Here is a 24,890-nt window from a genome sequence, read left to right as displayed (position 1 = left end):
TCTCTCAAGATTTATTTATTTATTTGAAAGTCAGAGAGAGAGGAAGAGACACAGAGAGAGAGATCTTTGATTTGCAGGCTCACTCTCCAGATGGCCGTAATGGCCAGAGCTGGGCCAGGCCAAAAGCCAGGATTCAGGACTTTCATCTGGGTCTTCCACATGGGTGGAAGTGTTTTAGAGTAGAATATTATGTGTGGCCATAAGGCTGTTAAATAACCATAATTATTTGATCATTTTCTAAGAGAATGCTGTTTTCTCTTAACAGTCTTCTACTTTTCTTTCTACTATTATATACTGTTTGAAATAAAGCAATCTTAGAAGTTGAAGTTTATTATCCTATGCCTTCTCTATTTTAGATATTTTAAGTTCTGTGAATTTTCTTATGTATATCCTACAAATTACCTGTAACCTATATATTAATGTCTGTCGATTTTACCTGGTCTTGAATTATGCTGGTTTTGTTTTGTTTTCTGCAGATACATCCTTTCTGTATGGACGCATATGGTGTAGTCCTGCAGATCTTCCTATATATTTTTGTCATGTCCTGCTCCTAGGCAAATTTTTTTTAAATATAACTAAAGAATATTTATTTTCCGCTAAGAGTGTGCCTTGGGGATGTAACTAAACTGAGCCACTCCCCCACCCCATCTCCAAGGGTTAGTACAGTGACTGTTATAAAGCAGATCTCAACAGTCTGAAGCTCTGGAACCAACATTAACTGACCAAAAAACTTCCGTCTAAATCCTCATAAAAATGTTTAAGTAAAAGAAAAAAAAGGGAGAAGAAGAAGAAAAAAGGGGCAGTGGGGCTTCAGATTGAACAAGATTCTCACACTCCATCTAATACATTCAGTCTGGCTAGAGTATAACAAATGGAAACAGGATTGCTATAATACAAAACTCCCACTACAGCATGCTGTACACACCTGTGTTCCGAGCCCACTTCCATCCCCCTAATACTTCCAACTCCATTATTTTCCTGCCTATTGGGCCTGCTGTGGAGGAGCACGTAGATCTCTTTGATCTGGTCTTTCTTATAAGGCTGGAGTGTCTGGGTATCAGCCTGGTGAACAAGGCAGCTGAGGTCTGCCAGATCATCGATAAAATCAGACAACTGACTGATCTCATATGTGGTAGATGGGCTATTGGTATTCATTCTTTTCAGATGTTCCTCATACATTTTACAAACACCTTCCATGCATTCATTCAGATTCTGCCTTCTGGCCTCTTGGTCGGCTACTTGCAGCCACTGCCGACACCCACCATAGCCACACAGGAGCTTAGCTGCAGGCCACCAACAGCCAGTCCCCCCAAGGCAAATTTATTTTATTTTCTCACTGTGCAGTTGTTTTATTTTGAGTCAGAGGATAGAAGTTGCGCTAATACTTTAAAAATTTTACTTAATATATGTTAATTTTGCTAAGTTCTTTCTTGTGATACACATTGTATCACAATATTGAAATTGTAGGAACAAATATGCAGTACCAAACAGTTGGACATCTCAGGAAAGCATTAATTAGTGGGTAAAAAAAAAGATCACTTCTAATTTTGTTCCATTCGTCAGACACTACTGTGAATATTTTCATGTAATTCTTTTTTTCTGTACGTTTTTCTCCCTCATCTCCATATAGACCTTTTTTTTTTATCTTATTTTTTTGACAGGCAGAGTGGACAGTGAGAGAGAGAGACAGAGAGAAAGGTCTTCCTTTTTCCATTGGTTCACCCCCCAAGTGGCCGCTACAGCCGGTGCATTGCGGTCCAATGTGCAGTCCAAAGCCAGGAGCGCACTGTGCCAATCCAAAGCCAGGAGCCAGGTGCTTCCTCCTGGTCTCTCATGCAGGTGCAGGGCCGAAGCACATGGGCCATCCTCCACTGCACTCCCGGGCCACAGCAGAGAGCTGGATTGGAAGAGGAGCAACCGGGACAGAATCCGGCGCCCCGACCGGGACTAGAACCTGGGTGCCGGCACCGCAGGCGGAGGATTAGTCAAGTGAGCCGCAGCGCCAGCCCTCCATATAGACTTTTTAAAAATGCTATTGTAGGCCGGCGCCGCAGCTCACTAGGCTAATCCTCCGCCTTGCGGCGCCGGCACACCGGGTTCTAGTCCCGATCGGGGCACCGGATTCTGTCCCGGTTGCCCCTCTTCCAGGCCAGCTCTCTGCTGTGACCCGGGAAGGCAGTGGAGGATGGCCCAAGTCCTTGGGCCCTGCACCCCATGGGAGACCAGGATAAGTACCTGGCTCCTGCCATCGGATCAGTGCAGGGCGCCAGGCGCAGCGTCCCAGCCGCGGCGGCCATTGGAGGGTGAACCAATGGCAAAGGAAGACCTTTCTCTCTGTTTCTCTCACTGTCCACTCTGCCTGTCAAAAAATAAAAAATAAAAAAAATAAAAAATTTAAAATGCTATTGTAGACATGTTTTAAAGCTAGTATTCTTTCTTTTTAAAGATTTATTTATTTATTTATTTATTTTGGAGGTAGAGTTACACACACAGAGAGGGAGAGACAGAGAGAAAGGTCTTCCACCTGCTGGTTCACTTCCCAAATGGCCACAACAGCTGGAGCTGGGCTGATCTAAAGCTAGGAGCCTCCTCCGGGTCACTCATGTGGATGCAGGGACCCAGGAACTTGGGCCCTCTTCACTGCCCTTCATAGCAGAGAGCTGGCTCAAAAATGGAGCAGCTGGGACACAAACTGGTGCCCTTATGGGATGCTAGTGCCAAGGCAGAGGCCCAGCCCACTATGCCACAGTGCCAGCCTTGAGCTAGCATTATTTCTTAGCACTATATATTGAACGTTTTCCCTTGTCAGAACATGTCCTAATATCATTGTGGGTTTTTTTGTTTTTGTTTTTGTTTTCTAAGATAATGATATCATTTTGATTACACATGATGGTGGTTCTTCCCATCAGTAGTTTTATCTAGTACCATTATTCAATTTAGATATATTGCAAAGGATGTATCAACAGTCATTTTTACAACCAAATAATCCTGTGATGTTGCTTGGGTGGCTGTTTTAATGGTGAACTTCAGAACCATCACAACAGTAACTGTCAGTACCTGAGGAGAGTGGCTTCTCCACCCAAACAATTTGTAAATAAATTCCTGGCATCACCTGATGAATTCTGATTGTATACTTTTGGGTAAGTTTGCCAAGATAGCTTCAGAATAAACTAACTACACAGCACATAAAGAAAGACACATTTATTCAGCATCATGATCAGACTTATGTACATTTAGCAATCTACAGCATGGGTATAAAAAAAGAAACTACATTAAAACCCTTTTTTGAAATGCTACACTTTCCACAGAGTAGAAGTTAAAATAATCTGTTATACGATTAGTCACAGATACAATCTTTGAGTGTTTTTGCCCATACACGTGAGTATTGTCTAAAACATGTCTTCTTTATAGCAGTTAAGCCCAGCCACCACTGTTTGAGTTCACAAATGTGTTGTAACTTGTAGCTCCCCTGTCACTTCTCTGGCTCTCCAGAGTCTCCTTATAAGCTTTGTTTCCTACCACTACCATAGCCACGGCTGTTGCTGCTAGAACCACCATAGCCATCTTGATTTCATGGTTTGGCAAATATTGGCCACCACCACCATTGGTACTAGAGATTTTGCCTCCAAAGTTTCCTCCATTCAAGGGTCACACATTAGAGGATTGATTGGTGTGATGATTGCCAAAATCATTGTAGCTTCCACTGCCTCCAAAATTGCTTCTACCATTACCAAATCCATGTAAACCATCCCTACTGCCACTGTAACTACCACCACCTCGACGGCCACCAAAGCCACCATGACCACTTAAGTTTCTTCCATGGCCAGAGTTCTTATTGCCACCAAAACCACCTCCAGTACCACCACCAACGTTTCCAGAACCACTTATGTGGGGAGCAAACCGGACTAGACTGAGTTACTGGAATTAAGACTTATTCTATGCATCTGCTCTCCCACAATATGGCGTTGGGAGAGAAGTAAACAGCTTCCGCACAGCTGCCTCCAGTTCAGCTAATAAACTGTAGGACTTGCTCCTGATTGGAGGAGAGCAGCGTACTCGGCGTGTGGGCAGCCGAGTTAGGATTGGCGGAGGAGGACTATAAAGGAGGAGAGAGACGGCATGCACCAGGAACATCTAAGGGGAACATCTAGCTGAAGGAACACCTGTGCAGCCCCCGAGACGAGCCGGCCGGCGGTGTGCCGCTCCCCTGCGGAAGTGGGGAATGTGGCCAGGGGGAACTGCCCTTCCACGGAGGTGGAAGGGATAGTAGCCAACCCGGGAAGAACCAGCAGCAAACCCGGGGAGGGCCGAGCAGACGAAAGAACAGCGCAGGGTCCTGTGTCGTTCCTCCACGAAGAGGGGGAGCGACATAATGGTGCCGTGACTCGGATATGAAGCCTAGGCAGCGTTTAGTGTCGTTCCTCCACGAAGAGGGGGAGCGACAACTTAGACCTCTTGGCGTGGATGAAGCACTGGCCATCTCCTGCCTCAGCAGGGTCTTCCTTACTTCACAGTTGTGACCATTCACAGTATGGTATTTCTGAATGATGATCTTACCCACAGAGTCATGGTCGTGAAAGGTCACAAAAGCAACGCCCCTCTTCTTGCCACTGCCTCCATCAGTCACTGTCAATCACTTTGATTTTCCCATACTGTTCAAAATCATCTTTGAGATAATGCTCTTCAGTGTCTTCTTTAAGGCCACCAACAGAGATCTTTTTCACAGTTAGATGGGTACCTAGTCTTTGAGAATCTTCTCTTGAGATTCTACAACTCTACCATCCACCTTGTGTGGCCTTGCCTTCATGGCTGCATCCACCACCTCCATGGTGGCATAGGTGACAAACCCAAAGCCCCTGGAGCACTTGGTGTCTGTGTCTCTCATTAGTGACACAGCCCATGAGCGTTCCCTGCTGCCCAGAATGGCTCTTGAGACTCTCCTTGGTGGTTTCAAAGCTCAGCCCTCCCAGTGAGGAGCGTCCTCAGCTGTTCAGGCTCTTTAGGAGACTCTGACTTCGACTTGACAGCTGTGAGAAGAGAGATTGTAACGATGCTTCCTTGGCGGTTTCTACGGGCAGAAAGCACAGCGTTATTTTTAAAGACTATCTGAATGTATTTATAAAATTTTGTATCAGAATTATTCTCTATTTTTGGAAATTAGACAGTTTCTGCTATGTTCTTATTACATATAATGTTCTGCTGAATCTATATATATTTAAAGATTTTATTTATTTATTTATTTGACAGGTAGAGTTACAGACAGCGAGAGAGACAGAGAGAAAGGTCTTCCTTCCGTTGGTTCACCCCGCAAATGGCCGCTATGGCCGGCGCTGCGCCAATCTGAAGCCAGGAGCCAGGTGCTTTTTCCCGGTCTCCCATGCGGGTGCAGGGCCCAAGCACTTGGGCCATCCTCCACTGCCCTCCCGGGCCACAGCAGAGAGCTGGACTGGAAGAGGAGCAGCCAGGACTAGAACCTGACGCCCATATGGGATGCTGGCGCCACAGGCAGAGGATTAACCAAATGAGCCACGGCGCCAGGCCCCGAATATATATTTTTTTAAGATTTATTTATTTGAAAGGTAGAGTTACAGAGAGGCAGAGAGAGAGGTCTTCATCCGCTGGTTCACTCCCCAGCTGGCCACAGTGGCTGGAACAGTGCCAATCCAAAGCCAGGAGCCTGGAGCTTCCTTCAGATCTCCCATGTGAGTGCCAAAGCCCAAGGACTTAGGCCATCTTCTGCTGCTTTCCCAGGCCATAGCAGAGAGCTGGATCGGAAGTGGAGCAGCCGGGACTCAAACCGGCACTGCAGGTGGTAGCTTTTACCTGTTACGCCACAGCATCAGCCCCCTGCTGAATATCTTTTTAACATCGTATTTTCCTAATTTTTTTTTTTTTTTTTTTGACAGGCAGAGTTAGGAAGAGAGAGAGAGAGAAAGAGAGAGAGAAAGGTCTTCCTTCCGTTGGTTCACCCCCCAACAGCCGCCACTGCCTGCGCAATGCACCGATCCAAAGCCAGGAGCCAGGTGCTTCCTCTGGTCTCCCATGCCAGTGCAGGGCTCAACCACTTGGACCATCCTCCATTGCCTTCCTGGGCCACAGCAGGGAGCTGGACTGGAAGAGGAGCAACCGGGACAGAACCTAGCGCCCTAACTGGGACTAGGCAGAGGATTAGCCAAGTGAGCTGCAGTGCTGGCCAACACCGTATTTTCACATTAAATTGACTGTCTGTTTGGTTAAATTTTTTGAAGATTTATTTATTGAAAGGCAAAGTTACAGAGAAAGAGAGATTGATCTTGTATCCACTGGTATGCTCCCCAAATGACTGCAATGGCCAGGGTTGAGACAGGCCAAAGCCAGGAGCTGGGATCTCCATCCACATCTCCTGTGTGGGTGGCAGGGACCCAAGAACTTGGGCTGTCTTTGGCTGCTTTCCCAGGCACATTACCAGGGAGCTGGATGGAAAGTGGATCAACTGGGACTCAAACTGGTGCTCATATGGGATGCAAACATTGCAGGCAATGGCTTAGCCCACTGTGTCACAACATCATACCCTTTGGATACTTTTTTTTTTTTAAAGATTTATTTCTTTGAAAGGCAGAGTAAGAGAGAGACAGAGAAAGAGACAGAAATAGATACCTTCCATTTGCTGGTTTACTCCCCAAAGGACCACAACAGCCAGGACTGGGCCAGGCCAAAGCCAGGAGCCTCATCTGGGTCTCCCATGTGGGTGCAGGGGCCCAAATATTTGGGCCACCCTCCACTGCTGTCCCAGGCACATTAGCACAGAACTGGGTGGGAAGTGAAGCAGCCAGGACTCAAAGCAGTGCCTACATGGGATGCCTGTGATGCAAGTGACAGCGTAATCCTCTGCACCACAGGTACACTTTTAAGGGTAGAATTGGATGGATTATCATTTCCAGTCTGTTTTTTTAACAAAATAATAGATTTTGTACCTGTTATTTTTAATACTGCTTGGCCTTGTCTATTGAGATAGGTTTGAAATTGATAGTTTATTGTATTAACTGTTCCTTAGATTGCCCATTAAATTTTATAATTCTTTTTCATGACTCCATGTAACTACTTAAAATGTTGACTAAATAAGGCCAAGGATCAATAAATTCTCTTACCCTAATTTTTCAGTTGTGATTTCAATCAAAAGTTAAAATTCTGTGGACACAATTGTGTTGTTCTATGCTTATCATTGTTACTGGTGATTTTTATCAGACCTGCTTTTCTAAAATCAGGATATTTTGTGTTTTTCATATTTGCCAATTCACTGCTCATAAATGTATGTGATATATACATTGTTGTTAATGAATTAAGATTGACTCAGCTATATCCCCATTTTTGCCATTATTCTAAATTTGTGTCCATCTTATCTTATTTCTACTACTTGCTATATCAGTAGATAAAATGTTATTTTTTAAAAAATGTTTTTGAGCTTTGTGTAAGTGAAATCAATAAAACTATTAATAGGCAAAAAAGACATTAAAAACCACACTTCAGAGGCAGGTGTTTAAACTAGCAGGTTTAAAGGTTTAAGACACAGGTGTTCGACATTAGACTTCCTGGTTTGGATTCCTGGCTCTGGCTCCTGACTCTAGTTTCCTGCTACTGCATGCTGGGAGGCAGTGGTGATAGCTCAAGTTAAATGAGTTACTGGGGCCAGCGCCATGGCTCACTTGGTTAATCCTCTGCCTGCGGGTTCTAGTCCCGGCTGCTCGTCTTCCAGTCCAGCTCTCTGCTGTGGCCCAGGAAGGCAGTGGAGGATGGCCCAAGTGCTTGGGTCCTGCACCCGCATGGGAGACCAGGAGGAAGCACCTGGCTTCTGGCTTCGGATCGGCACAGCGCGCCAGCCGTAGTGACCACTTGGGGGGTGAACCAACAGAAGACCTTTCTCTCTCTCTCACTAACTCTACCTGTATAATTAAAAAAAAAAGTGAGTTACTGCCAGCCACTTGAGAGACCTAGATTGAATTCCTAATTTCTGTCTTGCATCATTGGACGAGCCCTTGTGGACAGTTGGGAAAAACAGCACGTGGAAGCTGTCTGTCTGCTTACCTCCCATATAAATACATTTTAAAAATTGAGAAACAACAGCAACCATACTTCAGACTGATACAGCCCTTAAAGAGAAGTGTCTCTGCATCCTTGCCAGCATTTGGTGAAGTCATTTTTTATTTTAGAAATTCTGATGTGGTCACATCTCACTGTGGTGTTAATTTTCATTTCTCTAACAGTTTGTGATTCTATACCTCTTTTTGGGTGCTTATTTGCCATTTTTTTCTTTCACTGAAAATTCACTTCATGATTTTTGTTTATGTGCTAATTACATTGTGTGCCTTTTTAAAAAATTAGGTTTTCATGGGTTCTTTATATATTCTAGATAAAATTCTTTATTGAGGCTGTGGGCTGAATATTTTTTCCCAATCCACAACTTGTCTTTTACTCCTTAACAGAATCTTTACAAACTAGATATTTTTAATGTTACTGAAGTCCAGATTATCAGTTTTTCCTTTGAGGATCATGATTTTGATGTCAATTTTGAGAATTCTACTAGCCTTAGCTCTGAGATTTTTTTCCTGAGGTTTTTTCTAAGATTTTTATAATTTTGTTTTCCATTGATATTCTTGATTCACATTTAGTAAAATTTTCTGTGAGGTGAGGTACTTAGATTGCAGATTATTTATTTGCTTTTGGTTATCTCAGTGCTCCAGTACCATTTGTTGAAAAGACTTTTTTTCTCCAGTGAGTTGCTTTTATACTTAGTCAGAAATCAGTTATACATATTTGTGTATTTTTCTTTTGTGACTTTGTTCTGTGTTTTTGTCTGCCAATACTACACAATCTGGATTACTGTAGCTATATAATAAGCCTGAATTAGGGTAGATTGAGTGCTCCCACTTTCTTCTTCAAAATTCTTCCATATATTCTAGTTTCTTTGCTTTTCCATATAAATTTTAGAATAATCTTGTCTATGTCTTCAAAAAACTCTTGCTGGGATTTTGATAGGATTTATGTTAAAGGTCTCTATGTATTGGATGTTCCTTAGCTCCAAAACTCCTGTTGAAATTTAGTTGCCATTGTAACTTTTATGTCCCTATACCCTCTTTTTATGATATAATTGTGTTAAATATTTTTTCTGTATACATTTATAACCACATCAGATAGTGTTTTAAGTTTTAATTCAACTGTGAAAGATTTAACAAAAACTCAGGAGAAGGAAAGTATATTGTATTTAGTCATATTTTTGCTTGCTATGTTCTTCTTGATAGTCTAAGGTTCCTTTGATCATTTCTGTTTTGTTTAAAGAACTTCCTTTAGTCATTTCTTTAGGGTGTTCTGGAGAAAAATTCTTTTAGGTTTCTTTCAGCTGAGAATGTCTTAAATTTTGCTCAATTACTAAAGCAGTTTCTGGGTCATTCCTGAAGGACGTTTTTCCTGGTTATTGGGTCCTGGGTTAAGAGTTATTTTTTGTGTGTACCTGAAAAATACTCTGTCACCTTCTAGTCCCCATGATTTCTGGTAAGAAAGTTTTCCTGCTTTTTGTCTGTGTCCCCTCCATCCCCCAGTTTTTTCTTCCCTTTGTTTCAATTTTCTAGTGCTATGTCTTCAAGTTCATTAATCTTTTCTTCAGTGGTGTTTAAGCATTAATCCCATCCATTCTGTGTTTTACTTGAGATATTACACTTTTAATCTCTAGAAATTTGAATTTAATATTTTTATATTTTCCAAGTTTTACCACAACATATTCTCTTCTACCTTCTTGAAATATAGACTATATTTATAAGCTTTTTAATATGTCTGTATTCTACTTGATCTTTTGTATCAGTTCTGCATTAGGGTTCATTGCTTGATTTTTCTCCTCATCATGTATCATAGTTTAATATTTCTTTTCATGCCTTTTTTGACATGAATTTGATCTTTGTTCTTACATGCAATTAACTTATTTGTAAGCTGCTACCTTTTGAAGTTTTTTAAAGATTTGTAAGGTGGGACCATGCAGTTTTTAGATTAGGCTTAATTTGGTCCCACTACTGAGACAGTGTACTTTTGAGTTCTCTTACCTGATGCCTGTGTATGATGAGATCTGCCCCGCCCCACGCATGCACACTGACTGCTGGGAATCTAACTGAACCCCAAGGGTTCTTTTTTGTGTTTTTTTTCTCTCTTTCCTCAGGTAGTTTCCTCACACACTCTGGTGGTGGGTATTCCCTCAGCTGACTCCTTCAGGGGAGCAGCTCTGTAGATGAAGCATGTGTTCATGCTGCTGTCTTCTCCCATCAGTACACCTTACCTGTATTCACCCTCCCTGAATTACAGCCTGTAAGGTGGCTCAGCTCACTTTGTTTTGGCTTTCACAGGCATCATTGTTCTGTGTTGTCTGTAGCTCAGTGTCTGAATATCTGTTTCATCTAATTTTTTAGTTGTTTAAGGTAGGCAGAATAAATTCTGTTGGCTCAGAATAAAAGTTTTTTGGAGACCATAAACAGCAGATAGGTGGCTGTAAATACAAAGGAAGCGCAAGGAAGAGAGATGAAGAGTACCAAGAGGATTGTAATTTTAAATAAGATGTTGAGAGAAAGACATGAAATTGACTATTCCAGTTTAGATATTTATAACATTATTCACAGGTCATACAAAATTATCAACTTAAATATTAGCCTTCTATAGGTTTGTTGAATTTCTGTCCCAACCACTGTTGCCTTAGCAGGGCCAGAACAAAAGAATTTTGCTGGCCTTATGTAGCCTGTGGATCAGGCATTCACCACCTCTCCCTGTCTTCTGTCCTCCCTGGGTGTGAAATGGCTATTCCAGTTGTCTTTTGCTGTGTAACAATCTGCCCCCAAATCTAGTGACTTTTGTGTACAATCTGGACAAGGCTGTACTGGGATAGCTTGTTTCTGCTAGGCTGAGAATCAGCTAGGGCTGCTGAAAGGCTGGGGTAGGAACCATCTGAAGCTTTTCTTACTCGGTTATAATGGAGGTTGATGCTTTTGTCAGTTGGGATCTCATTTCGGCTGAATCTAGAACATCTACATATGGCCTCTCCATTTGGCTGTTTGGCTTCCGCACAGCCTGGGGGCTAAGGTCCAAGGGCAAGTCATCTGAGAGGAAGCCAGGAGCTCCATTGCCCTGTCTCACCCAGCCTTGGAAGTCATGTTGTATAGCACAGGGATACACCAAGGCTGGCCCATATTAAAGGAGACTGCAGTTAGTTAGCCTTGTACTTCTGCTGGGGGCATATCAGAGAATCTGTGGATATGTTTTAAAGCCATCACAGTGATATTTGAACATAGAAGGTAAGGATATCTGGGAGAAATGCATTCAAGTACACTGAAAGAAATGCAAAGACCCTGAGGATGGTAGATGCCTGATTTGTTTAGGTTTAGTTCCCTCTCTATAATGTCACTTCCTTGAGAATAAGAACTTTGCTCGAAGCTGTATTCTAGGCACCTACAACAGTTTTGACAAGTTGACTAGCACCACCTGTCAGAAATCTGAAAATTAGAACATAACCTTTGGTCTAACAATCTTTGTAAATTATCTTAAGAAAATTGCACAAGCAAGCAATGCTGTAGTGAACATTTGAAGGTGTTAACATGCTTACCACTAGCAAATTAAAGTATGGTTTGTCTATATAATGGAGTATTGCTGTTTTTAAGTGTTTTGGAACAGAATGATGAATTGTATTAAGAGAGCAGAAATCACGTGATAATTACTTAATGATCCTATTTAATTGAAAATAATCTATAATTTATATGCAGAGGATGGCAAAGGTTCTGGAAATACGTATATCAAATAGTTAAGTACAATAGGGATTATTTTAGAGTTGCATTTCTAAAAACTGTATTGCATAAAAGGTACACAAGTATGTGAAACCTAAGTAAAAATTGCCAGTTTAATTTGTGAATAAAATTTCTAGGGTATACTAATAATTTCATACATATTTTATTGCAAAAACATTTTTAGATGAATTGTTCTCATTTTACTGTCTTTCTCCCTTTGTTTTATAGAAATAATTCGCAATTCATTCTGTTCTTATATATCATAGGATGTGTTTTGGAGATGCAGACAAAATATCTTTGATGAAATGAAGAAGAAATTTTCACAGGTAGTCTGCTGATATAATTGCATTAGTGTGATAGTCAGCAGAGCAAGTAACAGCATGTTAGTATTTTTATTTAATAACAAGGCATGTCTTATATGCTTGCTTGGCTATTTTATTTCTACCTAGTATTAATAATTTTATTAAAAGTCACCTCAAATGAATTTATGTTTGCTTGTTCTTGTTTTTACCAAGTGTATGAGATGGGGTTAGGGTATTGATATAAAAACCATAGAACTGTTTGTTGTGACTTTAGGTATGGTAGTTGCCTTTTGTTTGGTTTTTGTTTTTGCTGATACATTTGTTTTTTCAATTATTAATAGTGTTGGGAATGAAATCATTCAGTAATTTACAAAATCAAAACCCCAAAATTGTATTTGAAGAATTACTTGCATCTTATCTTCCTGAGAGCCTGTGTGCAGTAAAATTCCCTGGAATGTAGCATTCCATTCTTTTTTTTTTTTTTTTTTTTTTTTTTTTTGACAGGCAGAGTGGACAGTGAGAGAGAGAGAGACAGAGAGAAAGGTCTTCCTTTGCCATTGGTTCACCCTCCAATGGCCGCCGAGGCCAGTGCGTTGAGGCCGGTGCGCCGCGGCCAGCACGCCAAGCTGATCCGATGGCAGGAGCCAGGTACTTAATCCTGGTCTGCCATGGGATGCAGGGCCCAAGTACTTGGGCCATCCTCCACTGCACTCCCTGGCCACAGCAGAGAGCTGGCCTGGAAGAGGGGCAACCAGGACAGAATCCTGTGTGCCGGTGCTGCAAGGCGGAGGATTAACCTAGTGAGCCAGGGCGCCGACCATAGCAATCCATTCTAATGTTAATAGAGTACTTCATTTTCTTTAGGTTCCTTTAGCTCTAAGTTTTTTGCTGCAAGGTTTTTCCAGTCAAGAGTGCGGAACCTTTTTTCTGCCAAGGGGCATTTGGATATTTATAACATGATTCATGGGTCACAGAAAATTTTCACCTTAAAAATTAGCCTCCTATAGATTCATTGAATTTCTATTACTTCCGCAGCTGCCTTGGCAGGGCCAGAACAAAAGATTTTGCTGTCCTTCTGTAGCCTGTTGATCAGGCATTCACCAACCCCCTTGTCTTCTATCCTCCCTAAGTGTGACAAGAAACCGCTTACAAAAAGATCATATTGGGAACATCAGGATTGGCTGGTGCTTTGGTACGGAGTGGAATCAGGATAATCTTTTTCTTTTCCGTGTAAGTTAGGACCTCCATCAGCAGCCCAAGAATTATAACTTGTTAAAATAAAAATCCATAGATCTGATCATGATTCATAGATCAGCTTCAAAGCTTATCAGTTTTATAAGTTTCAGAAAGTAAAAATATTAATCGATTCCCTTTTGTCTCTCTATGACAGTGTAGTCATTATTACCTGTGGGCATCCTGAAAGTGTAGGCCCAATTTCTTAGCTCATAGCAGCTCCAGTACCAAGTATAGAAAGTGACCTTACTGTGTGTGTTCTAAGTTTGCAACTATACTAATTTCTGTGATATAATTGAAAAAAAGAAAAGGTCTTGAGAGAGAATAGGTTGACCATTAAATTCAGAGGTAAAGAAGTCTCTTCATGTTTTAATTCCTTATTTAAATTTTTTCTCAGAGAAATCTGAATCTTCATAATTTTGAATTTTGTTTTATATTAACTTATTTTCTACATGTTAATGCCACTCTGAATATATTCCATAAGTTCTACACCTTAATTTGTGAAATTTTAAAAAATTATTTATTTTAAGGATGAAACCCAGACAGAGACAGAGAGAGGGAAAGAAACCTCTCTCCCATCCATTGGTTCATTCCCTGAATATGCGTAACAGTCGGGGCTGGGCCAGGTAGAAGCCAGAAGCTAGGCATTAAATCCAGATTTCTTGTAGGGAGTGGCACTGACCCAACAATCCAACAAGAAGCCAGAATTGGGAACATAGCTGGAACTCAGACCCAGGCAGTCTGATGTGGGTATCCCATGAGGTGTCTTAGCCACTAGGCCAAATACCTGCTGCAGTTGGTGTTTGCTTTTAAGAAACATCTAGGGGCCGGTGCCATGGCTCACTAGGCTAATCCTCCACCAGTGGCGCCAGCACCCCTGGGTTCTAGTCCCAGTAGGGGTGCCGGATTCTGTCCCTGTTGCTCCTCTTCCAGTCCAGCTCTTTGCTGTGGCCCAGGAGTGCAGTGGAGAATGGCCCAGGTCCTTGGGCCCTGCACCTGCATGGGAGACCAGGAGGAAGCAGCTGGCTCCTGGCTTCGGATTGGTGCAGCGCGCCGTACCACAACGCACTGGCCATAGCGGCCTCTTGGGGGGTGAACCAACGGAAAAAGGAAGACCTTTCTCTCTGTCTGTCTCTCTCTCACTGTCTAACTCTGCCTGTCAAAAAATTTAAAAAAAGAAACATCTAGGAAGGTTTTTTTTTTTCTTTTGGCAACAAAAATTATGTTATCAGAGAATTTAGATTTAAACTTAGAACCATTGTGATTATCAAGGAGATAAGATAACTTAAATATACCTTCAGGAGGCTCTGAGAAGAATTTTTTGTGTCAGCTGCTTCTAGATGTTCCTAGCAATGAGTCCATCTTTGTAAGAAAACTGTTTTCAGTGTCTTGTTCCAATACGTTTTACCTTTTGTAAACTATGCTATGTGTTTTAGTATTTAAGTTTTCTTTGTTCATTTTTAGCTAGCAAATCCAGCTTTATTTCTGCCATGAGCTTGGAAACAGAGCTTATTCAGTATATGTAATGTTAAATATAACTGCTGTTGACTTCCCCTTTTTGCTTACAAATGTAGTAGTACTGTGAATTATTCTTAAATAGTTTTAATTTTATGATTTATACCCTTTTTGTTCTTGGCTAGATTTTCTGTGTAGAAAACTTTGTACATTTCTGATTACTCATAAGTTATATTAAATATTTCCCAAATGGAACATGCTTTAGACTTTTCTAAAATTTTGCACCTATTTTTTTACTTTGAATGAATTGTAGAACTCCTTTGGCTAAAACTTCTTCTCATTTTCCTAAATCATGTGAATCCTCAGATGTCCTTCCTTAATGCTGAATGTATACTTAAGTGGACAACCCCCCAGTACCAATACCTATCACCATTGTCACATCCTTCCCAACTATAATTGTATGTGCTTACATGTATGTAGGGTATTTTCATCTACTGATATGTAACAGCATACTCAAAGGTAGTGGCTTAAATGAATACTTGTTTATTTGCCTCAGATCTGTGGGATGGTATTTGGGCAAGGACTCTGCTATTGTGTTCTGCTCCATGCAGCTTCATCTGGGCTTACTTAGCTCCTTTCAGCTGGTGGTTGGCTTTCCAAGGAATGTCTGAGAAGGCCTTTCCCATCTATCAAGGCACTTCAGTGCTCCGACTAAGTGCCTTCTCTCTCCATGTGTGGATAGTGAGGGTGACCTCATGCATGTTGATCCCAGGTTAATTGGATTTCTCACAAAGTGGCTGGTTTATAAGAGGGAACTTTCCAAGAGCTGCAAAAGCAGATGATGTTGGTTTCTTAAGGCCCTGCCTTCAGTTGGAAAGTATCACTTTTGTCACACTCTCTTGGTCCTAAATGGTCACATGATTCACAGATTCATAGAAAGAGGAAAAAGAGGCAAAAGTGTGGCAGAAAATTTTTAGTCATGTTTAACCCACTTTAAGATGATGCTTTATTTTTCCTTGGGCATAAGTATGATCAATCTGGGGTAACGCCCCAAAGAAGTGAAGAAGATATTTGCCTTATTTTCCCAACTCCTAGAAATACCTTTTAACATTTGAATGTTTTAGAAATATGCATGCTTATTTTGTATTGTAAATTTTTTTTTCTCTTGAAAAGCTGTTATAAAATTATTGGATGACGCTGGTGTTTTAGAGTAGCAGATTAAGCCACAATCTGCAACAGAGGCATCCCATATGGGTGCCACATTGAGTCCCAGCTGCTACACTTCCAATACAGCTCCCTACTAATGTGCCTGGGAAAGCAGTTGGAAGATGGCCCAGGACTTGTGCCCCTGCACCCATGTGGAAGACCTGAATGAATCTTCTGGCTCCTGGCTTCTTCTGCCTGGCCCAGCCCATTTGGAGAATATAAATCAGCAGATGAAAGATCCGTCTCTCTCCCTGTGTCTCTCCCTCCTCTCTCTCTCCAACTCTGGATTTCAAATAAATAATAAGTCTTTAAAAAAATTACTGGTTTACTTCAGTATGCTATCTTAAAATTAAGATGCTATCTTAAAATTAAAAAAAAAAAAACAGAATTGCCTTACTCTCAGATCCCAAATTGGAAGGGAATAAAGAGGTGAGAAATTTTACTTTAGTATGATTAGTGTTGGCAATAGTGGTTCCAAAATTTAAATAAAATCTTTGGATGATGGCCATGTATTAGATTAAATTGTAGGTGTGATGAAGAGTGGGCCAGAAAGTAAGGTATTAAGTACTGGAATTCTAAGTGGCTAGGTTATATATATATATATATTTTTTTTTTTTTTTAATGTATTAATTTGAAAGAGTTACGGAGAGAGAGAGGCAGAGAGAAAGAGCGAGAGAGAGAGAGAGAGGTCTTCCATCCAATGGTTCACTCCCCAATTGGCCACAATGGCCAGAGCTGCGCTGATCCAAGAGCCAAGAGCTTCTTCCAGGTCTCCCACATGGGTGCAGGAGCCCAAGGACTTGGGCCATCTTCCACTGCTTTCCCAGGCCATAGCAGAGAGCTGGATTGGAAGTGGAGCAGCTGGAACTCGAACTGCTGCCCATATGGGAAGCTGGCACTGCAGCCGGCAGCCTTACCAGCTACACCACAGTGCTGGCCCCAAGGTTAAATCTTTAAAGAAGTCAGAGCTTTTAGTTTGTTCAAATTATCCTATAATTGAATTCACTGGTAAAATGTGATTGACCCAGAAATTCTAGGTATAGGAATTTAAAGGAAACAAAAAGTGTATAAAGTTTATGTCATTGTCTTAATTCTGTATTCAGCAGAGTTATTTTTAAAGCTGTAATAAAATCTAGCTTAAGTAATAGTCTATAAAGTAGAATTGATTCAATAAATTATTATGAATTCTTATACTAAAAAAAACCTACTCACCTTTTAAAATAATAAGTTAGAGAACACTTGATGAGGGGGTTGGAATTGTGGTATATTTATTGGGCATCCTTATGGGCACTGGTTCAGGTCCCAGCTGCTCCACTTCCAATCCAGCTCACTGTTAATAGCCTGGGAACCCAGCAGAGGATGGCTCAAGTGCTTGGGCCCCTGTCCCCCATGTAGGAGACTGGAATGGAGCTCCTGGCTTTTGGCTGGCTTTTGACTTCTGCTATTGAGGCCATCTGGGGAGTTAGCCAGTAGATTGAAGATCTCTCTCTCTCTCTCTCTGTCTTTCCCCTCTCTTTCTTTAACTCTGACTTTCAGATAAATAATAAATCTTTACAAAGAAAAAGCTTGCCTGGGAAAGATTACATGATATAACTAAAGAAGTTACAAAACAGCATGTGTATTCTAATGTAGTGTTTATGTATAAGAAGTATGGATGTTTGTGTGTGTGTGTAAGAAAAATTTTTGGTAGGATATGCACCAAAATTTTAATAGTTGTCTCTGAGGTATAGGATTACAAATAATTTTTATTTTTTTCTTTTGATTCTTACAGTTTTTAAAACTGAGCAAAATTATATGTACAGAAAATAAAGTTATTGAAAAGTGTAAAAGGTGTACATGAGATTAACTTTGTTTACTATAGCACATTAATTTTCAAATGGGATTCCATTGGAGGATGGTTTTTCCATGTGTTTAAGTAGAAGGAGTGGGGTCTAGAGTGTTTTTGCTTGCATATTTAGAGAAAGAAGCAGGAACTCCTAATGTCAGAACATATGATGTTGCCACATCACCATTCCTATGTATATGTGCATGACACTTCCTTTTTGAATTCTTAGGTAGAGTCAACTTCCTTGGATCTTCAACTCCATTCTATCTGAAGTTTTAATTTGTCTCCTGTGGTATTTTATATCAGGAACATTTGAGTCATTTAGACCACCTGACTTCTGAAACTATTCAAGTTGTTTGAAAGGTGTTTTGTCATCTACTCTTGTATTGTTAATCAGATTTTTTTACACTCCATTCTATTTTATTTTAGGATTAAAATGTACAAAATAATTTATATGTGTTAATATAGCACCTTTACTTTTTTAAAAATATTAATCAAACATCTTCACTCACTTTTTTTAAAAAAATTATTTATTATTTGAAAGGCAGAGTTACAGAGAGGAAGAAGCAGAGAGAGAAGTCTTCCATCCAATGGTTCACTCCCTAAATGGCCTCTCTCTCTTTTTCTGCCTCTCGGTAGCTCCATCTTTCAAATAAATAATCTTCAAAAAAAAAAAAAAAAAAAAAGAAGAAGAAGAGATAGAGAGAGACAGAGATCTTCTATCCCCTGGTTTACTCCCTAAATAGCCACAATAACCCGGGCTAGGCCCGGCCAAAGCTAGGGTCGAGGAGCTTTATCCAGGTCTCCCATGTGGGTGCAGGAGCCCAAGGACTTGGGCCAATTTCTGCTCTTCTTCCCAGGTGCATTAGCAGAGAGATGGATTGAAAGTAGAGCAGCCAGGACATGAACCAGTGCCCATATGTGATGCTGGTGTCACAGACAGTGGCTTAACCTGTTATGCCACAGTGCCAGCCCCTTGATTAACTTTTTTTTAAAGATTTATTTATTTATTTGAAAGAGTTACACAGAGAGAGGAGAGACAGGGAGAGAGAGAGGTCTTCCATCGGCTCATTCACTCCCCAGTTGGCCGCAACGGCCAGAACTGTGGCGATCCGGAGCCAGGAGCTTCTTCCTGGTCTCCCATGTGGGTGCAGGGGCCCAAGGACTTGGGCCATCTTCTACTGCTTTCCCAGGCCACAGTAGAGAGCTGGATCCGAAGAGGAGCAGCTGGGACTAGAACAGGCACCCATATGGGATGCCGCGCTTCAGGCCAGTTGCGTTAATCTGCTGCGCCACAGCGCCGATTAACTTTTAAGTAACGTTTAGAAACCCAAAATTGTAAATCATAGAAACAAATTATAATTATTTCATCAAACAAAAATTTTGTAATTTTGTAATGCTGTTCTGTATTGAAGGGATGTAAGATTGGAAGAAGTTAAACTTGCTAGGAAGTATTGCAATAATTTTGATGTAATCTGATTATTGCAGGTAGGAATAAAGATGTATACATAAAATAGATAAATAAAGATAAAGATAGATAAATAAAGATAGAGAGTTAAGAGATATCCAGAAGGTCAACGTGATAGGAGTCAGTGATGGTGTGAAGTGATGAAGGTGGTAGAGACAAGGAGGTTGTGCAGCTCAGCTGTCTGATTTCAGCAGCTAGATGGAAGGTGGTGCTGTTTATTGAGGTGACTGTTATAGGAGAAGGAGGGCTAGAAATTTTTCCCACGAGGTTTCCTGATGCAGTCTGCTACCCTGTGGAAAGTGAAAAGAACAGCAATGTCTTTCAACAGCTTGAAAGAGAGCAGAGATTCTTTGAGAGTCTTCTTTTTAAAATGTTTGTCTTAATAATTGCTGAGTTATGGGACATTGTGGCATTGCTGGTTAAGCTGTCAGCTGTAACACCAGCATCCGATATGAGTGCCAGTTTGAGTCCCAGCTGCTCTATAGCCAATCTGGCTCCCTGCTGGTGACCTAGGAAAAGCATCAGAGGATGGCCCAAGTCCTTGGGCCCTGAACCCACATTGGAGACTAGAAGAAGCTGTTGTAGCCATTTAGGGAGTAAACCAGTAGACAGAAATCTCTCCTCTCTCTGTAACTCTGGCTTTCAAATAAATTAATTAATTTAAAAAAAATAATAATAATTACTGAATTATACAGTAACTGAAAAAGAAGGAAAGAGAATTTGTGACCCTGATTCCTCTGCATTTGGCAATTCAAAAAGTTTTTTTTCCTTGCCCCCCCCCCCCCTTTCCCACTTGGTTTTATATTTGGATGAGCTTGTCAGCTCCCAACACATTAATAAATGGGAATTTTTGAGCATCAGGCTGTGGGCATAGCAGCATAAAGGTCAGCAAACATGGTTGCCTAAATCCATTAGTCAATAGGTTTTGTGATTTTTAGATAATTCTTACTGCATTTCTGCACAGTTCCCTTTCTGTTTCTTCAGGAGATCCAGAAAATACTTCATTTGACTATTTTAAACTTAAAATTGCTTGGATACACTCTCTTCATGGCTGGCTTGATTTACAACCTTAAAAGTTGAAAGCAGTTGTCTACAAGAATGATGATTGATTCTGAAATATGGCCCAGCTTTCCCAAAATAAACATGTATGGTGCTTGTGTGCTTGATATAGCCTTAAGAGTATATTTCAGGCATAATAAGGTAATAACAGTAGCACAGAGAAGATAATGTGTTATGGCTTCTTTTACATTTAATCATAAAATTTTATGACTATAGTTGTTTTTGTTTTCTTATATAGATAAGTAATATTTAAAAATATATTTTTTTAAAATTTCAGATAGAAAATGCTGCTGAAGAACCTAGAGTCTTATGTATAATACAAGATACTACTAATTCAAAGACAGTGAATGAACGGATCACTTTAAATTTGCCAGCTTCTACTCCAGTCAGAAAGCTCTTCGAAGATGTGGCCAACAAAGTAGGCTACATAAATGGAACCTTTGATTTGGTGTGGGGAAATGGAATCAATACTGCTGATATGGTAAAAGCCTAGACTTAAAGCATCTTCTCTTAAGCTGCCAATGTCATTAAAGCCGTTGTTGTTGTTACTAATGATTGTGTAAATCCTGGAACTCTTTAGTATAGAAGCAAATTTAGGAAAACTGCAGTTAGAGGCTGTGTCCAGCTCAGTGATTAGGTCTCCTGTTTCCCTTTGCCTCCATCTGGATCCAGCATTCTTTGTTCCAAAGTTCGCATAATGTGGTTTCATCTGTTTTTCCTTCATCAAAGTTGACTACTGTGTAAAGAAAATTTTCAATATTATTGAATGAAATGATGTTCATCATATATTTTTCAATGAAAAAAGAATATTAAATCATGTATTTATGATCTGATTTTTACAAAAAAGGAAAAAATAAATTTAGAAATAGAAAGGAGTAGAAGGTGATACAGTCCAGTGTTAACAGAGATTAGGTGACTTTTTATTTGTGTTTCAATGTGTATTTCTGGGTAACTTTTTAATAGATATTTGTTTTTCTGTGTATAAACATGTGTGACTTTTGACTTAGCTCTCAAGCTTTAACACATTTTTAATGGCTACAGTCTTCTCAGATCTCTTTGAGGATATATTTTCTTATTTAAGCCTTCTATTAACTATTTTCTTTATTATTACATTTAGATTATCTCATAATTCCCTTAAATAGTGATTCTTATATTTTATTCTTCTTCATATTTGAGAACCTGTTAACTTCTCTGTATACTAACTAAATTTCCCATATTCAATCTTCAGTTGTTGTGGTAGTCATGAGACATGCTACTGCTCTTGGTGGTGTTTATAATTTGTCCTGGGAACAGCTAGTTTCTGATGGGGCAAGAGGCCCAGTGGCTGTACTTTACTCTGGCAGGGAATAGGAACTGTTGTCTGCCACTTAGCAGAAAGATGAAAAGGAGAGAGGCCAAACCAGTTAGAATGCCTTTTCCCACATGCTCACTGGAATGGTTCCCTGGCCTCTTACCTTTTGACCTTAGTCTAGAGCTCCTTACCACCCTCTCCTCAGCAGTCTTCCATTGGTGCTTTGAGCTGTGGTTTTCTCTAATTTTGTTTTTCCACAGATCTGATCTCATTGGCTTTCTGTTTTCTTAAATTCTTAAACTTTCTTGTTTGCAAATGATACTCTTTTTCTGGATTGTTGCATAGTTCATCTTAAAAATACCTTTTCTGGATATTTCATGGAATTTGGGAGGAGGATTATTGGAAAGCTTGTGCTTTAAGCTACGGTTTGTCCTAACCTTGCATTAGTTTTTGTTATGAAAAATAATTGCACTTAACTAAAGTGTTCTAGGAACCTTTGATAGAAACCTCCTCTGGGGGCCTCTTTTATAAAGGGAAATAATCCCATTCATATGGGCTTTAATCACCTCCTAAATACCCCATCTTTTAATATTGTTGCATTTGGGATTATGTTTCAGCAGATGAATTTGGGCTCCACGGCCACTTAAATCATAGCAGAGACATTGTATTTGCATGGTAGAATGGCAGAGGAGCCAGTTAAGTTGGATCTCATCTGCACTATCAGATTTGTATTTCTTTTTTTTTTTTTTTTTTTTTTTTTTGACAAGCAGAGTGGACAGTGAGAGAGACTGAGAGAAAGGTCTTCCTTTTGCTGTTGGTTCACCCTCCAATGGCTGCCACGGCCGGCGCGCTGCAGCCGGCGCACTGCGCTAATCCGATGGCAGGAGCCAGGTACTTATCCTGGTCTCCAACGGGGTGCAGGGCCCAAGCACTTGGGCCATCCTCCACTGCACTCCCTGGCCACAGCAGAGAGCTGGCCTGGAAGGGGGGCAACCAGGAAAGAATCTGGCGCCCCGACCGGGACTAGAACCTGGTGTGCCGGTGCCGCTAGGTGGAGGATTAGCCTATTGAGCTGCGGCGCTGGCCAGATTTGTATTCTAAATAGGCTTTTTAAAAGTTTCCCGCCTCTCAATCCGAAGTCACTATGCTTACTCTTGGGAGAATTCTGGTGTTTTAAATCACAGCATTCACATAACCTTCCAGTTCACGAACCTTCAATCACCGCTCAGTGCTCACTCACTAAAGACCAGATTCTCTAGGTTAGCCTTCAAGACAAGCTACAGATAATCCTTTCAGTCATTGTAATCTTAACTCTCAGATATTGGACTAATTTATTTTCTTAACATAAATTCCCTCTCCACTTTTGCTTGTATTATCACTGTCTGTCTGAGGCAGTTGCTACTCTAAGCTTTCCAGAAAAATAACTCCAGTGACAAATAAAATTGAATGCATTTATCCCTATGGCATTTGGAGGGCACAGTTTTAATTGGCTCCACAGAAGAATCAGAGATGTTTGATGTTTCCTGATTTGCCTTTTTTTTTTTTTTTAATTTTATTTATTTTATTTGACAGGTAGAGTTACAGACAGTGAGAGAGAGAGACAGACAGAAAGGTCTTCCTTCCGTTGGTTCACTCCCCAAATGGCACTGCACTGATCCGAAGCCAGGAGCCAGGTGCTTTTTCCTGGTCTTCCATGTGGATGCAGGCGCCCAAGCACTTGGGCCATCCTCTACTGCCCTCCTGGGCCACAGCAGAGAGCTGGACTGGAAGAGGAGCAGCCAGGACTAGAACCCGGCGCCCATATGGGATGCCGGCACCGAAGGCAGAGGATTAACCAAGTGAGCCACGGCACCGGGTCCCTGATTTGCCTTTAAAATCACAAAATTTGCTGCCTCATATATTTTTGTATTTTTAAGAAATACAATGTTTGGGGCTGGTGTTGTGGCATAGTTTGTGTAAACTGCCGCCTGTGGTACTGGCATGCCATATGACCACCTGTTCACGTCCTGGCTGCTCCACTTCAATCCAGCTCCCTGAAAATGGCCTAGGAAAACTAGCAGAGGCTGGCCCAAGGCTCCTGCCTCCCACATAGGAGATCCAGCAGCAACTCCAGGTTCTTGGCTTTGGCCTGGCCCAGTCCTGGCCATTGCGGCCATCTGCTGAGATAGAAGATCTCTGTCTCTGAGTTTCAAATGAATAAATATATCTTTAAAAATATAAAAAATACAGTGTTTTAAATAAATTACCCTTTTCCTTTGAAATTGACCAGTAAAGTTGATAGCCCTACAAGACATTGAAAAATAAGTAATATTTAATCTTTGACTTTTATTTTGTGATACATCACCATATAACTTCTACTGTTGCTTCTTTTTCCCTTTGTAGGATAGTTCTACATTGTCAAATGTGTCCTCTCAGGCCCTGTTTATCTTTTAGCTTTCAGAAGCCTTCATGTTTTCTCAAGCCTCCTTAAGTGGATTTCATCCTCTTTACCTCCTAGGTCCTCTAATTTCTTGCCATGCCACTTATATTCCCTTTTTTTATAGTCATTCATTTGTGTCTTTCTAGTTGGTAGAATATAATTACTTTGATGGCAAGTACCTCATAGTATTAGTTTCTGTCCTCCATGGAAACTCCTTCTAGGCCCTCAGAAGGCTTTGTTAAATTATCTTCTGCTGTAGCTTCTAGTAGCTCTTCAGGATTACCCTGTTTGCCTCTCCTCAGCTATGACTGTTCTCAAGTGCTTCGTTTCTGTTCTGTGCGTATGCCAGCTTTCACCTGCTGTTACCATACAATGGTAAACCAAGCCCACTTAGCCAACCACCACCTCATAACACACAGCTATATTTATTGTCTGTATGTTCCAGCTATATCAGCTGATCTTTTATGTCCTACCAGAGAATTTAAGAGGCCCAGGAATATCTTCCCTCCTCCTGTGTGGATTCTCTTAACTTCAGGCATCCTGTCCTGTTTTTCTCGTGTGTTTCTAGGTGTGAGCCATTTAAGAAGCAGATCACACATGTTTTCTGCTTTGCTTGCCTAACGCTTATTTTCCACTTCTGTCGTCTTAATATTGTTCTAAGCTCTATACAAATGCTTGTGTAACTTCATTCTTTAACTATCCTATGAGGTAGGTGCTATTATAGCCTCAGGCTGTAAGTAGGAAAACTAAGTCATGGGGCAGAGAAGTACCTTGCCCAAAGTCACACAGATAGTAAGTAGTAAAATCTCTTCAGCTAGTGTTGTTATCACTAATACCTGTACT

General features: G+C 40.8%; 1 protein-coding gene across 8 annotated transcripts in view; it reads left to right on the top strand.

The window, feature by feature from the left end:
* The window catches only part of USP47 (ubiquitin specific peptidase 47), a 115,431-nt gene that overhangs the window by 21,817 nt on the left and 68,724 nt on the right, over nucleotides 1-24,890 (top strand). For 3 of the 8 annotated variants that reach the window (XM_070073260.1, XM_008266247.4, XM_070073262.1), the window contains exon 2: nucleotides 20,615-20,818. In XM_070073260.1, the coding sequence (XP_069929361.1) occupies nucleotides 20,615-20,818 (204 nt within the window). Of the gene's footprint in view, nucleotides 1-12,017; nucleotides 12,116-20,262; nucleotides 20,479-20,614; nucleotides 20,819-24,890 lie in introns of all 8 variants that reach the window. The other 5 variants (XM_070073259.1, XM_070073258.1, XM_051824800.2 and 2 more) reach the window with 3 other exon arrangements.

The sequence above is a fragment of the Oryctolagus cuniculus genome, chromosome 1 (genome assembly GCF_964237555.1).
Source record: "Oryctolagus cuniculus chromosome 1, mOryCun1.1, whole genome shotgun sequence".
NCBI lineage: Eukaryota > Metazoa > Chordata > Mammalia > Lagomorpha > Leporidae > Oryctolagus > Oryctolagus cuniculus.
This window is presented reverse-complemented; position numbering and strand designations above follow the sequence as displayed.